General features: G+C 44.8%; 1 protein-coding gene across 1 annotated transcript in view; it reads right to left on the bottom strand.

The window, feature by feature from the left end:
* LOC138247157 (DBH-like monooxygenase protein 2) overlaps positions 1-4923 on the bottom strand; it is a 72752-nt gene extending 67829 nt beyond the window's left edge. The window contains exon 1 of the mRNA XM_069201897.1: positions 4836-4923. Within this exon, the coding sequence (XP_069057998.1) occupies positions 4836-4903 (68 nt within the window). The 5' untranslated portion in view covers positions 4904-4923. The remainder of the gene's footprint in view (positions 1-4835) is intronic.
* Between the last annotated feature and the right edge of the window lie 13052 nt (positions 4924-17975).

Here is a 17975-nt window from a genome sequence, read left to right as displayed (position 1 = left end):
AACAAGCATCCTAGGACCGGTTTCAGAGTATCACCCTTCATCAGCTAGGCTAGCTTGAATCCAATGGCACAATGAGCAAGGGACCCACGTCTGGGCATACCCTTCCCACTTAGACCAACTTTAGCAACACAAAAGGATGATGGACGGAGTGTTGAAACTTTTCAAACACTCACCCCCAGTCACAGATCTGGGTTTAACCCATTGTTCTTTTGCTCACCATGCCACCCCACTTTGGAACAAGCCATATGCAAATCAGTCTTGACCCTGTTCCCCATTGGAACAGTCCAGCCCGAACTGCCAAGCCAGGTCCTCCCTGGACTGGAAACAAGCATCCTAGGACCGGTTTCACGGTATCACCCTCCAGCAGCCAGGCTAGCTTGAATCCAATGGCACAATGAGCAAGGGACCAACGTCTGGGCATACCCTTCCCACTCAGGGCAACTTTAGCAACACAAAAGGATGATGGACGGAGTGTTGAAACTTTTCAAACACTCACCCCCCAGTCACAGATCTGGGTTTAATCCATTGTTCTTTTGCTCACCATGCCACCCCCGTTTGGAGCCAGCCATATGCAAATCAGTCTTGACCCTGTTCCCCATGGGAACAGTCCAGCCTGAACTGCCAAGCCAGGTTCTCCATGTACTGGGAACAAGCATCCTAGGACCGGTTTCAGGGTATCACCCTTCAGCAGCTAGGCAAACTTGAATCCAATGGCACAATGAGCAAGGGACCCACGTCTGGCCATACCATTCCCACTTAGGGCAACTTTAGCAACACAAAAGGATCATGGACGGAGTGTTAAAACTTTTCAAACACTCACCCCCAGTCACAGATCTGGGTTCTATCCATCGTTCTTTTGCTCACCATGTCAGTGACTCTTGGCTGTGCCCTGGGTACTGCTTACCAGTCCCAGGGCCAGTGCTCTATGTAAAGTGGATATGCAAATTAGGCTAATTATAATTGGCTAAGTTAAACTACCTATAAGTCCATAGTATATGGTAGGGCATGTAGGTTTAGGGACCACAGGATAGGTAGTGCACCCATAGGTGAACTGCTGAGGTGCCCAGTGTCATTTTAGAGGCAGGCCTGCTTTGCTGGCTGCCTTTAAATTAAAGTTATATGCAAATTTGACTTTGGAAATAAAAGTAGTTCCAAAGTCTTAAACTACCTTAATTTTACATATAAGTCACGCCTAAGGTGTGCCCTATGTGCCCCTAGGGCTGGGTGCCATGTAACTATAAGCAGTGACCTTATAGCAGTAGTTTTATAAGCCCTGGTGAGGTAATAACAGCCAAATCCATTTCCCCTCATTGCAGTGAATGGCCTTCATAGGCTAGAATGGGGAGACTTTATTTTAACTTTAAAAGTCCCTTTAAATGACAGATACAAAGAGTTTGGTATCAAATGAATTGTTATAATAATTTCCACAACTTCCAGATTTAATATAACTTGTGCACGTAATGAGTTTTAAACTTTACCTGAAAATTTGCCAATTTCAGCCCTGCATTGTTTTTGCTGCTGTGCTCAGATTTGCCAACCTCTGGCAGCCTGGCCAGGCTGTCTTGATGAGGTGTGAAGTGGCCTGGCTTCACACAAAGAGATGTGCCTGTACGAGGGAATCTCCCCTCAGCAGATGGTGAGGCAGGAAGGGGGAGGGCTGCCAAACTGGTCTTCAAAGGCGGAGAAGGACATTTGGTGCAACCCAGAAACACCCCCACATCCTGCAACCCCAGACAACTAGGTGCCCCCTTGATTAGATTAGGAGAGGGCAAGAGAGGGGTGTGTTTATAATTTTTAGCCACACCAGTGGGTGGGCTCAGCCAGAAGTAACCTCCAAAAATCATTTTCAGCCATGATGGATTTTATAAGAATGTTGCCTCCTGGGATTGATTTTTGCCACACTTCCCAGGAAGTGGTCATCACAGGGGGACGGACCCTGCACCTGATTGGAGAATCAGGACCCATCTGTTTTTCACCCAGGAGCAAGGATAAAACAGGCAGACCTGCACCCACACCTCAGATCCCCATCAGATTGCAACAAGGAAGAACCAAAGGAGAAGAAGGACCCCTAGCCTGCACCTGGAACCTGCACTCAAAAGGACTGCACCAGCTTCACACTTGGGCTTCACCACAAGAAGGACTTTGTCTGGCTTCAACTGGTTCAAGGAGGTACTCCCTGTTTGCCACAATTGAGAAATTGCTAACCAGAGTCCCCTGCACCAACTCCTGAAGAAATCAACCAGCTTTCCACTGTCCAGTGGCCAAAAAGGAGTTTGCACCAGGTTCATTCTGGGAGTTGTAGTCCACACCCCCAAGGATCATCTCAGAGCTTCTGGATCCTTGGGGTGAGCTGTGGACCCCAAAAGAACCTTAAAGGAACATCTGGGAGAAGATCCAGAAGTCTGGAGAAGTTTGGAGAGCTTTTGAAAAAAAGCTCCATAGAAGGACCGACCTGCTGCGGCAACTCTAGCTGGCTTGCCTCAACCGCGACCCGGCCTGAATTGCAGGTTCGTCCCAGTGAAGAAAGTCTCCAAAAAAGAGACTAAATCCAAACGTACAAAGTTGACCGGGACCTCCCAGCCAGCGTATCTGAGGAGGGCTCCAAGGACGTCGGATCAAGATCCAGGTTTACCCCGGTCGAAGGATTTTCACCTCGAAAAGTCCAAAGGTAAAAATCTCCACTGAGGATTCCCACGACGTGTATCCGGAGAAGGGTTCCAGGAGGTCGCATTGGACTGGCAGGTTCTTCCCGCTGAAGAAAATCTTCAGAAAAATGACTAAGTGAAAAGGTAAACTTTTGACGAGGCCTCCCGCAGCCTGTAGCCGAGCCGGGCTCCATCGCGGTCGGCCTTAAACTTTGACTTTGCCCTGGTCGAGGTGCAACCAGATGACCAGATTGGCACTTTTTGTTTCTAGGCGCTAAAAAACAATAATTCTTTGAAAATTCATATCTCCGGTTCCCCTTATCCGATTTTATTCGTTTTTGTGTCATTTTAAAGATACAAATATATTCTATTTTTATATATTGGTTTTGGATTTTTAAACTGTTTCCTGTGTTTTATTTAATTACTGTTTTGTGATATTTGACACTCTGGGGGTCATTCTGACTAAGACCGCCGGGGCCAGGGTCGGCGGGAGCACCGCCGACAGGCCAGCGGTGCCCCGCAGGGCATTCTGACCGCGGCGCTTCGGCCACGGTCAGAAGAGGCAAACCGGCGGTCTCCCGCCGGTTTACCGCTGCCCTTTGAATCCCCCATGGCGGCGCAGCTTGCTGCGCCGCCATGGGGGATTCTGACACCCCCTACCGCCATCCTGTTCCTGGCGGTTCGCCCGCCAGGAACAGGATGGCGGTAGGGGGTGCCACAGGGCCCTTGGGGGCCCCTGCCGTGCCCATGCCAATGGCATGGGCACGGCAGGGGCCCCCGTAAGAGGGCCCCGGAAAGTATTTCAGTGTCTGCTAAGCAGACACTGAAATACGCGACGGGTGCAAACTGCACCCGTCGCACCCCTGCAACTCCGCCGGCTCAATTCTGAGCCGGCGTCCTCGTTGCAGGGGCATTTCCTCTGGGCCGGCGGGCGCTCTTTTGGAGAGCGCCCGCCGGCCCAGAGGAAATGTCTAAATGGCCGCCGCGGTCTTTTGACCGCGGTGCGGTCATTCAGCGGCGGTAGCTTGGCGGGCGGCTCCCGCCGCCCGTCAACATTAGAATCAGGCCCTCTGTCTCCTCAGTTAAGCCTTGCCGCTCGTTGCCAAGCTACCAAGGGTTGAGCTGGTTTTAATTTACTGAGACGTAAGTGGACCTAAGTGGAGGTTAGTGGCCTATTGCTAAGTGTAGGTACCTACCTGCCCTTACCAATTACCCATTTTCCAACAGGGCCCTTTACTATTCTATACTGTTACCTTATGAAATTTGTGGTATATTTTTGGCTGATCAAGGGAGAAATCGATTGCCTTTACTTAAGATGAACTAAAGTACAGCATCCCCAGAAATGTTATAACGTACTGTTTGAGGTTATTCATTAAAGCCTCTGACTAAGATGTGCTGAGTGATAAAAAGAAATATATGTGGGCTGTTATTACTATGAAGAAATAATTTCATTATCAAAATGACATAAATTATTAGAAATGTGTAAAAACAATTTGAGTCATCATAGCTAAGCAAATCTAGATATGTCCATCATCAGAACGATCTAGAAATCCAATACACTTTAATTAAATGGCCCCAATTATATGACCACAACAACCCTTCAGTCATTCTGGTAATCTGCCACTATTCACACAAGCAATAACTGCACATGTACAAAACTAGAATTTTGCTAACCGGATAACCACAAGAGCGGTGAAAGAGAACTGAGAATACTCACTTTGGGGAGAAAGCTCTTCCTTGTGTTATTGCACTAACATCTGTGCTAGAACATAGAGGGGGAGGTCACTGCTTGCGAAAATCCAGCGAGACCTAAGGCTTGCTACAAATACATCTCCATTATTAATAATATTAAATCACGTGGGAGCCTCTTATGTTAAAGTCTACAGCTGCCTCCATGGTGAAACCTGATGCTCTTCACCGGAGCCTGAAAAAAGCCAACAAGTGCAAGAAAATGAGATCCATTTCTAATGGCCGATTTTATTAAAACTTAAACTGAATGACAAATCAGTCTTTATAGCTCTTGAAGGCAACTACAGGGTGTAAGGAAGTCTCACCACAATTACTACAATATTTAGTGCTCCAGTCAGACTTGAACATCATGTAATCCCCCTCATGATGCTTCACCACTCACAACCTAGGCTCCAATTTTCCTTGGCAGTGTCATCAAACCATTGCTTAGAGACAACCTACCTGTAGTGACCAACTTGTATAGCTCTTCCAGCCAAGTGAGAATGGAGAAGTGTAGCAATCACCTGCATATCTGGGATTGGCTCGCTAATCACCTAAGGAAATAAATAAACCTCCCATCAGGTAATTGTTTGGAGTTTAAAGCCAGCAGCCCAGCTTCACAGCTGGGCCGGTTTAAAATAATTAATCTAAAGCAAAGAACACGTCTGCAAATAATTGGGATGACTGCATTAAAGCGAGAAATGTGCATTTTGGTTTGACTTCTGTGTGGGGGAGGCATATTGTTTGGTGGAGTTGCTAACAATTAAGGGGTGAGCTAACTCTGAAAGGTGAAATACAAAAGCTATACATATTTTGAATTAATTTGTTCTAAGGCTTCTATAGTTTTGGGATCTATTTCAGAAGCCAAATATCTTTAGAGTTAAATGTTTATTTTTCATGGTCTAGAAAGGTGGTTCTGTTTAATAAAGCACATGCACAGTTAGCTAAATGTTATGTTTCATGCACTTCACTGGGTTTACACTTGATATTACTCAAAAAAACATTTAGCAATCTTTTACTGTGTTAAAAACAATAGACTGTTGATAAAATGTTATAACAAAAGTTCTATATAAAAAAAAAATCATTACCAACTTTGTGAGTTTGTTGTGTCAGAGACAGAGCCATTGGTATGGTTTGGAAACCACTAATTTGATTCTGAGTAGGGACATTCAGCAATGAGGTCTTCCAAAGTGGACCAAAGTAGTACAATTCAGATGGTTAATAGTGTTATGTAGCAGCTAAAGTAATTTCAATGTTAATTTGCTTAATGCGTAGATGCTTTTGTATCATGATAGTCATGCCTCTTTATCCCAGTGGGGCTGTCTCACTCTCCTATCCACTGAAGTTTGATAAAATGAGTTCCATTGAATTAGGAGATAGCATAATCAAAGAAAACTTTATGATGAAAACTTGTCAGCAGAGGAATTCCTTCCCCAGCTTCCATCATACATCAAACAACCCAAAGAGCTGTACATCCTGGGTTACATGGTGGAGATTCAGGTTGTGTACATGTCGGGGTCTCTTACTGAATGGAACACATTGCTCTCAACAGGTAGCATGTTCTAGTTGTTCTCCAACCACCCTGCTGATGGCTAAACCCCTCATTACAGACCTCAGGTGTAGCCGGGTATTTACACATGACCACAAGCTGATGTTCTTCATCTCCTTGCCTTTTCCTTTCATTTTCATCATATTACTTCTCACAAACAGCAATAACACTTAAATATCACCCTAGGTCCTGTTAGAGAGCAAACATTATTAATAAAAATGTGTAACTGAAATGATATGATTAATGTGCCCTAAAAGGCCTAAACGGAGAAAATGCATATTAGAAAAATAAATGTGCAGCAGTACAATTATGGCTTACAGGGTGTCCACCATAGAACATGTTTTGCTAAATTATTAAATACTAATTAACGTTTATTGAAAATGTATTTTTAATAAATAATTGATTAATAATGACGAATGTGATATTGATATGGTGGCAGCCACTCAAGTTTTAATGTAAAACAGCCACATCGAGTTTTATCTAACACAGTCATTTGAATTTTATGCAAACTAATAATGAACTGTGAAATGTATTTTAATAAGTCATAACTATATGTGCTGACATAAATTGAATTGGTATTAAAGAGGAAATTAATATTTTGCAATTATTATTATTATAGATGTTTTTATCTCTCAGTGTATTAGCATTAGTGAAAAAAGGCCTGCATTTCTAGTATTTTTCCAGAAGCACAATGTGCTGACTTTTTGAAATATTTTATAAACAAAGTGTTATTAAAGATCCTGTTGAATGTGCACAGTGGGAACTTTCTGTCCTGTTTCTTGCAATGTACTTCCTTGTGATAAAAATTCTAACTTTTAACAATGTGCTTTAGTTCCTGAAAGGAAGTAACCTGATCTAAATGTTGTGTTTAGTGCTGCTGTTTAACTAGATTATTGTTACATGGGAAATGGCTATCCGGAGAGCAGTGCAAACATGATTCTAACTTGGAAGGAGAAATGAAGAAGATATAGCCAAAGGGGGAAAAGGTGCTTATTGGTCATTCACTAGCCCACCCCAAAATTTTGTCCAATAGAAGCATAGCTGGTAACGTTTGGGGTTTTAATTTAGCAAGATGAAGATGTCAGTCACCTCTTTCTATTCAGAAACTGTTTATGTTCAGTTCAGTGTTTTGCAGTTTAATCCTATTTAGCTCTGTTTTATTTTCTATGCTCTCGACAGTTCATATACATGAATGCAAAGTTTATTGAACTGATGCCCTTTTCCTCATGCTGACCAATGTAGACCTGTTGATCCAGTGCTCTGCTGATGAAAACTCTGTAAGCTGCTGATTCATTTAGAAGTATAACCAATGTGCATTTGCCTTTCTTTACAGGTTCCCCCGTTTAGAAATCTGACCACATATTTTTGTAAGATCCTTTGTTAGATGCTTTCCAAATTAATTTTTGTCTTATGTTTAATTTTTGCATGTGACCAAGCCCCGCCCAACGCATGCTTGTCGAATTAGAGCCCAGTAGTTAAAGAAGTCTGATCCTATATTAAATTACATTAATTATTATTTCATTTTTAATTCATTTGTACATCAATGTCTTCTATTTCTATTTTTCATATAATGCTGTTGTTATTCTGTATAATTCTTTTAGAGTGTTTAATAGTGATTGCTTTAATTAGATTGTGTTTCTTTAAATGATTTGGGCAGTTGTTTCGCTACTGCGATCATTGTGTATTGCATATTAATTACGTCACCTTAGCATTGTCAGTCTAAAGGAACTACATGTTTAAACTTTACTAAACTGGTGTGATAATTGATGACTACATGGGTCATGGTATGTTATTTGATGTTGTTCAATGATTGAATGATTCTATTGTTGATTTGGATAATGTATTACTACTGTCTGAGTCAAAGGATTCAAGTTGACCTCTAAGGGCAGTAGGTGTCAATGCCCTATTTTGTGTCACCTCAGATTGTTTTTATATTATTAGACTAAGGTCACTTGTCCACAGTCCTAGACTGTTTATGAAGCAGAATTTCATCAATGGATGACATCAGTGAGTAGGGGTTTAGTGACGCTTCCACACATTCAGTTCAGCTACTGAAATTCAAACTGTAGCAAGATTGCTCATTGAATGTGTAAAAAATCATTTTCTTTCTTTTTTCCCACATGTCTCTCAAATTGCATACATTGTTAGAGAGTGGAGGTAGACAGGTCGCAACGTGAATGCTGATGTGAAAGAAACACATCTGCTACTTGTATAAAGGAAATTGCAAGCTCCTCCTTGACTCATCCTTTAAGCATTGAGTGGACAGATATTGCAGAAGATGTGCATCTTAATGTACAGGTAGCAGGGCCGCTTACATACAACTATTACTAAATGGAGAACATTTATAACAGTTGCTCCAATAACTGTCCATGACTACTCTGGCAATCATCATAACTCATATGTATCACAACGTATTAGTCTAGGGTTGCTTGTACCAAGTATCTTGTCAGTTCCCCTTACTACCATGGCTCTTGTCTGTTTCACTGCATTAAGGGCAGGATCTTTTGGAGCATGGGTAGCTACAAATGTAGACCTCTAGCTACCACTTTGGTTTAAATAGAAATTGACATGTTGATGTCAGACAGCACTCTGTTTTTCTAAGTATTTGTTGCCTTTGAAAGGATGATTTTCTTGTCAATGTCACCCAACAAAAAGAATTTAGGGGCATTATTTTGAGAGGCTTGCACTGCAGTTGCGTAACTTGTATTGATGCAGTGGGAGCACACACCTCTCAACCATATCTATGAGCCCACCCAAAGCCACCTTGAGTGGCTTTGAATGTCCTCATAGATATGGAGCATGGCAAGGCAGCTAAAATTGCTGCATTGCTATACTTTGCATCAGGGAGGTATTCCATGGGCATTGTGGTGGGTGTTCTCATGCAACACCAATGAATTTTGACGCATTCCCCAGATTTAGAAGGCCATGTAAACCTGGGGATGCGTCAAAACCTCATGCGTCCTCAGAGGAGGGGAGCTGCAACAAGGAGAAATACCTTTATTTCACCTTCTGTTTCCACTTTCTATGTGTGCTGCATTCTTCAGCACACATAGAAACAGGGAAAAGCTTCACAGGGGCTGGGTGCCAGGCCTGGCCCCAAGTGTATAACCTGACTCCAAGGTTGAACTGGGTGGGTATATTTGACACCTTGAGGGCTGCAGCAACTTTAGAAGTGTATATGTAAATGGCAATGGTTTTACTCTGGTTTTAATCTGTAATGGCAATCTCCAGTATAAAGGAGAAGCATAAATCAAAACATCATCATGAGATGAAGGCTGTCAGTTGCAGGGGTTTAGTCTCATTGATTGTGCACAAGATGTTGGCTTCCCACAACGTGAGCAGACTAGAGTTACCATACAGGGGGAAGGCCTGAGTAGTAGGGGCTTGGCCACCTAATGAGGCTTGGGTGTGTAGAAGGATTGCACTCTCTGTGAAGACTTCTGTACAAGGCAAAGGTTATGTGTAGTAGAGACTTTACTACCCACATCTCAAAGGTGCACAAAAGGCTGCCTAGCAGTGAAGGATCATTCTATTGGTCTGAAATGGTGTACAGTCCTGGAGGAGGCACAATTTGTTGTTTGCCCACTTATAAATCATCTACGTATCCTTCAGTTATCGCATTAATATGTTGTCATGCCAGCACACAAACATTGGCTAATAATTGTTCAATGTTATTTATCATTTGCATTGTGTTTACATATTTCTACTTCTGGCCATTAGTGGAAGGTCAGATGCTATTTGAGGATGAGCTCTTACCATTAGGCTGAGGATTTTATACTCATTCCTCTTTTGAATAGACAAACTATTACAGTAGAAGATATGCTACTTGTCTTTTTTATATGATCTTGAAGACATGAATGGCTCGTGTTCAATCTAGTTGTAACAACAATACTTATACTGATGATGTTTCGAATTTTTGCTATGTTTGAATACTTCTCCCTTTAACTTCATCTGTGGATTTATAGTTGGGGTTTTTAGTGGCGGTCAAACGCCTAGTATGTGAAACACCATGAAGTTGTACGTCATGCTATAGCTGGTGCAATGCATTTATTTTGTTTGTTTGTTAGATTTATTTTATGGCTGTGTCCTTCACTAAACGCCTCCTTAAACCCACCTAATCCCTGCACTTTTAGCCACATGTCTTTTCACTCTCTGAGGCACCTTGCTTTTGCATTGCGTGACATTTCATAAATAAGGGCCAGATCTATCAAGGCATTAGCGTCTCGCAAACGGCGAAAAACGCCATTTGCGAGGCGCTAATGCCTGCGGGCGATGCAGAAACACATTTTACGAGTCTGAACCGACTCGCAAAATGTGTTTCAGACTCGCAAATAGGAAGGGGTGTTCCCTTCCTATTTGCGACTCGCACCGCTATGTAAGTTGATTTGCGGTCGCAAATCAACTCGCAGTTACCATCCACTTGAAGTGGATGGTAACTCATTCGCAAACGGGAAGGGGTCCCCATGGGACCCCTGCCCCTTTGTGAATGATCAAGAAATTATTTTTTCAGAGAAACCTACTCTGAAAAAACCCGAAACAAAAGGTATTGGTATTTTTTTCTATGTGCAGCTCGTTTTCCTTTAAGGAAAACGGGCTGCAGATAGAAAAAAAAAACTGCTTTATTTAAAAGCAGTCACGGACATGGTGGTCTGTTGTCTCCAGCAGGCCTCCATCCCCGTGAGTGCCTAGCCTCGCTATGGGGTCGTAAACTGCTGCCCACCTCATTAATATTAATGAGGTGGGTCTTTGCGACCCCATAGCGAGTCGCAGAAGGTGTCTGAGACACCTTTCTGCATAGCAAATTGCAAGTCGCAATTTGCTGTCTACCTACAAGGCCCTAAGCCCCTTACTACATCGAAGTATCCTAACTACATGCAGGGCACAGAAATGATAGTAAAGACAGAGGCTGAGGTCTCTTGTCGCAGGTTTGTGAAGTGCATTTTGCATTATATGACCCGTGAACCTGTATTACTAGTTCTATGCACTTTAAATGTAGTTGATCAGTCTGGCCCGCAGTATTTTAATTTTAACCCAGATGCCAAGAGCTGAGAGCAGAGTTATAATTTAATGTAGTTATTAAAGGTGTTCACCTGACTGAACTTCTCTGTTTTGCAGTATGAGGAGAGCTTGAATGAATCAGCCCTTGGAGGGATAAAGGCAAGTCCTTCTACGTTCGTCCCTATTGTCAGCACACCAGCATCGAGTGGCCGCAGTACTGGGGTGTAATGAATGCGGAAGCCAGAGCTGTCTATCCGACCTGGAGGAAAAGAGACAAACACCACGTGTTAAATGGAAGTGTTTGAACACATGAAATGTACATCATTCTAAATTAAGAATGGTACAACATGCCATCAGTCAGAATAACTTTTTTCTGTCCATCTAGACCATAAAAGTAAACTTAAAAACAAGATACGTAAAACAATCAATGAACCCTAATAACATTAAAAATTGCATCAATCCGGTATCAAAAAATCCATAAAACCTTTAAGAAAAAACAGTATTAAAAAAACTCACAGGCTAAAAAGTCAAAAAGACAATGATTACGTGACTCCAGTGGCCTCTGAATAATAGCATATTGCATGTAAACAGCGATTAAAAAACCGATCTCACAGTTGGCAATGTCTGCAGATAGGCCAAAGCAGCTCTGCCGCACTGTATACTTGCCTGTTCTAAGAAAGGTTGGAAGTAACACTTCCTTTTAAGTGAATACAACCGATTAAAAAGACAGAAAAAGCATCGTGCTTTGCGTAGAATGATCATCACAGCGGATACAGCTAAATTTGAGAAGTCAGTCCTGTGAGTGGGAATGGGTCAAAAAGTGCACTGTGCTTAGTTTGAACCTGGTTACCAGAAATCAGTGACGCTGACTACTCACGAGTTGTGGAGTCGACACTTTGCACTCACTAGCTAAGCAGTTTAGATAGGGGGGTTTGGACTGTCATTTTAAACAGTTAAGTAAGTTATCCACCAACCAATTCTCATCTTTTTCTCCTCAGGTAAATGACCTGCAGTCACCTTTGTCAGTCTTCTAGGCGCTGGGACACATTAATGAGTAGATTCATAGGCAGATTTATAAAGCAGTATTCTGCACTTGTGCAGGTGAAGGGAAGAGCAGAAGGTGTGATAATGGCAAGCCATCTACACCAAACAATGCCTTGGCTGCTTACTCCACCAGCCATGCTCTTGTTTTCTTACATTATTGCCTTGTCTTTAGGATGAGCACTAATTCAAAAACTATCTATACCTGCAAATTGCTATTTTGAGATCTATGAAATGCGCATCATGGATGACACTCCATGGACGCTCAATTCTGTTAATAGATCTAGGCTGGCTGACTTAAAGTCCATTCATGTGGAGAGTCAATTCAATTGATGGTGACTCTACAACCACTATTTTAAGGAGCTTAGGTGCCAGAAAATATGTCACTTGTGCAGATTCTGGGCTGTATTACATACTCATTAATGCACATTTGCTTTCTGTTTTCATCTTATATTTAAAATAAAACATAATTTGAAAAAACTAATTATTCCAACAATCTAAATTTCTTCAAAATTAGTACTACATTTATTTTTAAAGCTTGGAAACAGGCTTAGGTTTGTTTACTTTTGAAGAAGCCTACTGCAGAGCCCCCATGTCCGAGTAATTTCTGTCCACATTCAAGGCTTCCTTTCCTGATCAACATTTTGGAGAAGGTAATTAATAAATATATCTCTCCATTTTGAAGCACTCCTACTATGGTATTTCATTTTGCAAAAACTATGGAAAGTGACTTGGTATCCGTCTTAGACAATCTTGGAATTCTAGCAGATGGGGGGGGGTCAATCCTAAATTGTGGGTCTGCTAGATATATTAGCCGTCTTTGACCATGCTCCCCATGATGGATTGTTAGCCAGATGTGATTGATGGAGAGAGTCCTGCAGCTCTTTAGAGCCTCTGGAGCTGCTGCAATTGTATTGGTTTGATGAGAAGCAGAACGTGTATCTTCTCACTTATCTCTAAGTTGAAGACTTTAGCACAGGAAATCCTACAGGGCTCATTGTTAATCCCAACACGTTTAATGCTACATGTACCACCTTTCACACAACTCACTGGCTGCTTTGGATTAAGCTTGATGAATTACACAGATTAATTAAATTAAAGCAAAAATCACGGTACGTAGTAAACTGAGCAAATCCGGGATTTTTGTACACAGGAAAGGGGGGACCCAGGGGGTTTCGCAAAAGTAGAATTGGTGGACGTGTTAGTGGGGTGTTAGCACTGTACAAGTAGCCAAATTTATGGATTATTTAATTCCCGTTCGCAAGACGTTCTCGAGAGGCAATTGGAGAAATTGCAAAAGAATCTGGGAGCCTCAGACTATTCTTTTTGTCGGATTCCCTCGAACCAGCTCAAACTTTATTGTTCCCCGCTAGTTTACAGACATAACACTACAAAACTATTTTTTACCTCTATTATATACCCGGAAAGATCGCCATATTGAGGGGAGGGGGGTCGGTGGGAACCAACTGTCCACGCTGCTAGCATCCAGGGGCAGATCTGATACACATGTTTTGTAGCTGTCCTGCACTTCGGCATCTTCAAAGAAAGATCACCACATTTTTTTATTCCATGTTAAGCGTAAATATCACTTTAACCCCTTAGATTATTTATTTGGGGAAGCACAGCAAATGTGTTCCTCCGTCCATTACTTACCGGTAATGGCATTACTCCTAGTCCTACTCCCTCACCTTCCTTTCCTAACCAATGAGGCTCCCTGCCTCCCCCTAGACCCCTCCCTTCCCTTTTGAAAAGCCCCCCCTCCTGTACAGAAACAAGCCCAAACAGCAACTCAGGCGTTCCGTACCGGGAGGGCGGGAGGGAACGGAACAGAAGGCGAGGGAGTAGGACTAGGAGTAATGCCATTACCGGTAAGAAAAGGAAGCATTACCTCCCGTCCCTCCCTCGCCTTCCTTTCCTAACCAATGAGACATAGCAAGAGAAACACAGGAGACGGACACTGAGTTGCAACAAGTTTAATCACAACCAAAAAGGACACCGGACAACAACCCCCCTATTGCATCATAGAGGACAAGACACGGTGACCCAATACCGACTCCAAACCCCCCAAGTCCTTCAGCCTGTAATGACGAACAAAAGTAGAAGGAGAGGCCCAAGTAGCAGCCCTGCAAATTTCCACCACAGAAGCGCCCTGCAGCTCAGCCGCCGTAGCAGCCATACCCCTGGTAGAACGGCCCTGTATCCCCAGAGGCGGCACAACCCCTTGCAAAGAATAAGCCATCAAAATTAGAGAGCGGACCCAATGATTCAAGGAACCAGTGGACGGCTTCTCCCCCTTCCGTGCCGGACCAAAATGAACAAACAAGGAATCACCATTCCGGAAAGCAGCAAACACCTATAGATATTCCAACAAAGCCCTACGTACATCCAAAGAATGCAACCGAACCTCCTCAGCCGAGGAAGGATCGGGACAGTAAGCAGGCAGGGTAACCTCTTGCTGAGCATGGAAAGCGGAATTCACTTTGGGAACAAACGAGGGAACAGGCACAAGAACAACCCGATCTGGAAAAACTTTACAAAAAGGAAAAGAGCAGGCCAAAGCCCCCAACTCCCCCAAACAGCGGGCTGAAGTAATGGCCACCAGAAAAAAAGTTTTCAACGTCAGATGACGCAAGTCACATGATTCCAGAGGCTCAAAGGGAGAAACAGTCAAGGCTTCCAACACCAAAGAAAGATCCCAGGAAGGAAAGGACCTCACCGGACGGGGAAACAAGTTAAGAAGGCCTTGAAAAAATCGAGGCAACAAACGACCTTCATCAGACAGATTATGCCACGGACCCCTAAAAGCCACAGACAAACCCAACTGGACTCCATCTTGTAGAAACTACATCACCTCAAACAGAGAAGCAGCCGCAGGTTCCAACCGATGCCGCAAACATCAGGCCGACCATAAGACCGCAACGTGGAACGATGCAGTGAAGCCAGCAAAGTCGAACTCAAAGTGACTTCAACCCCCAAGCTCGTCAATCCCCTCCGTTCAACTTCCAAGCCGTCAAGTGCAACCGCCGCAACGACCCCAGAGGGAGGCAAGGAAACTCCAGAGGCGAGGGACAGAGAGGGAGAGTCCACATGTGACCGTAGGCCATCAACTGAAGTAACGGAAACCAATTTGCCCGTGGCCAATGCGGCGCGATCAAGAGAACCCTAGCCTTCAGAAGACGTACCCTCACCAGAAAAGCACAGAGCAACAGGAAGGGCAGAAATGCGTACAGAAGAGCCTGAGGCCAAGGACACGACATCCCGTCCACCGCCCAAGCCTGATGACAACGAAACTGGGAGCAAAAGCACCTCACTTTCACATTCTCTGGGGAGGCAAACACATCCAACACCGGAAGACCCCACAGGCGAACCACCCGACGGAACAGAGACAACCAGAGGGAGAAAAGCTGGGACGAAGGAATGACCCGGCTCAGCAGATCCGCCCGAACATTGACCACCCCCTGAATGTAGGTGGCTCGCAGAGACAGAACCCACACTTGAGCCCAAACAAAATATCCCTCGCAATGCGAAACAGCGACCGTGACCTGGTCCCTCCCTGCCTGTTCACATAAGACTTGGTCACCAAGTTGTCCGTCCGGATAAGAACATCCAATCCCTTCAGAGATTCCTGAAAATGAACCAGAGCAAGAAGAACCGCCTTCAACTCCCACCAATTCGAGGAGCGTCTGGCCTCCAGAGCCGACCAAAACCCCTGGACCTGAGCCGACCCCAGCCAAGCCCCCCAACCGGAGAGGCTGGCATCGGTTGTCACTACCACTGGCCGAGGAGGAGACAAAGACACCCCCAATCGAAGATGAGCTGGCACCAGCCACCAACTCAACTCCCTGCGAACAAACCCCGACACAGGAATCCTTGTCCGAAGAGATCCTGACACCGGAGACCAACGAACGAGAAACCAGTTCATCAGGCAAAGAAGATGAAACTGCGCCCAAGGTACCAGAAAAACCACCAACGCCAAATGACCCTGCAGACGCAACCACTGAAGGGCTCTGGGAGCAGCACACGACAAGATCGACCACACCTGCGACTGGAGACACAACAACCGTTTCTCTGACACAGTCACCAAGCCCTAAAGAGTCAGAAAACGGGCCCAGAGAAAAAACAGATCTTGGGAAGGGACCAAATCTGACTTCCCCCAGTTGACCAAAAAATTGTGATTTTGCAGGACCAACAGTACTCCTTAACTGAACCTGAGTGGGAGCTTGAATCAGAATATCGTCCAAATAAGGATGGACAAACACACCCTCGGAATGTAGACGAGCTACCAGAGGAGCCAGCATCTTGGTGAAAATCTGGGGAGAGGACTTGAGGCCAAACAGCAGAACACAGAACTGAAAATGGTCCTGGCCTACAGCAAAGCGGCGGAACCTTTGAGAAGACAGGGCCACTGGAACATGCAGGTAACCATCCTGCAGATCCAGAGACCCCAGGAAATCCCCTGGACTGTCTAGAGGAAAAATTGACTGAATGGAAAGCATACGGAAATGCACAGTCGTTATCCAGGAATTCACCCCCTTGAGATTGAGGACAGGACGAAAACCCCCTGCCCCCTTTGGAACCAGGAACAAGATGGAATAAGTGCCCAGACCCCTCTCCCCCACAGGAACGTGGGAGATGCCCCCCTTGATGAGCAAGTCCCAGACCTCTTCCAACAATGCCCTCCTCTGGGCACCGTTCACAGGCATTGGAGTAGGACGAACCCCTGTATCTGGAAGAACCACGTCGAAGTCTATGGCGTAGCCATTGTTCACAATGTCCAGCACCTAGCGATCGTTGACATCCTCCTGCCAAACGTGAAGAAAGTGCCTCAGTCGACCCCCAACCGGCCCGCTGCCAGGCCCACAGTGATTGTCAGGAACCCTTCTTGAGGCCATCTCGACCAGAAGGAGCAGACTTTTTAGGAGAAAAACGGGGCTGAAAACGACACTTCCTGGAAGAAAAGGACTTGGAATCAAATTTGGGAGAAGAACAAGATTGCTTCCGCCAACCCTTGCCAGAAGAAGAACCACCTTTGTAAGGCAAGGCGTGGTTCCTCTCCTTAAAAGCTTTCTAAAGCCTGGAAGGCAACTGATCCCCAAACAAACTGCGCCCTTCAAAAGGAAGCCGCAGGAGAACAGACTTCTCCCCTGGATCCGCCTTCCACATCCTTAACCAGAGGGACCTACGAGCCCCAATCAAAGCCCCCGAAGCCAGAGCCGAAGTGCGGACAACATCAGACGACATGTCAGCCAGCAACCTGGCCTGTTGTTCCATAACCACCAGCAGCTCCAAACACTCCGAACCCTCCTGAACAGCCACCGCCAGTTTGCCAAAATCCTGCACCAAGGATTGGGCAGAATAAGCAGAAAAAATACCAGCTCTGAGGGCCAAATTTTTCGCAGCAAATGCCCTCTTCAGAACCGAATTCACCTTCCTGTCAGTGGCATCAGCAGGAACGCAGTCCTCCGGATTGACCGCCGTCTTGCCGATTAGCTAAATGGAATCTAGCTTAACGGAAGGGGGAAACACCTCCTCCCCCTCCAGTAAGTACAGTTTCTGAAGGAAGCATGGAACCTGAGACTTGTCCACATCCTTCCACTCCTGGAACACCATATCCTTAACAGGGCCCTGGAAAGGCATGGCAAACCGCAAAGGCGTTTGATATTGAGGGAACAAGTGGGAATCAGTCACCGAAGGCTGAAAAACAGGAAACCCTAAATTGTCCCGAACATGCGTTAGAACCTTCCACATCTCCTCCCTGGAGACAAACTTTCCCACCAGAAGAAGTAGAAGGGGTGTCATCATCCGATGAAGAGGACCCCTCTGCAGCCCCGAAGGACGGGAGGAAGGAGAACGTCCAGGCGCTCCAGTCTGAAGAGCACGAGACACAGCCACCTCAATCATGTCCTGAACCTCCTCCTTGGACATGAGAGGCGCAAGAACCCCCAGCGCAACCTGGTGTCCACCAGGAGAGGTAAGGGGAACCTCAACATCCTCCCTGAAGAAGAAGAAGAAGA

This window comes from Pleurodeles waltl, chromosome 7 (assembly GCF_031143425.1).
Source record: "Pleurodeles waltl isolate 20211129_DDA chromosome 7, aPleWal1.hap1.20221129, whole genome shotgun sequence".
NCBI classification, from domain to species: domain Eukaryota; kingdom Metazoa; phylum Chordata; class Amphibia; order Caudata; family Salamandridae; genus Pleurodeles; species Pleurodeles waltl.
The sequence above is the reverse complement of the archived record's forward strand: the minus strand, read 5'-3'. Positions and strand labels throughout refer to the sequence as shown.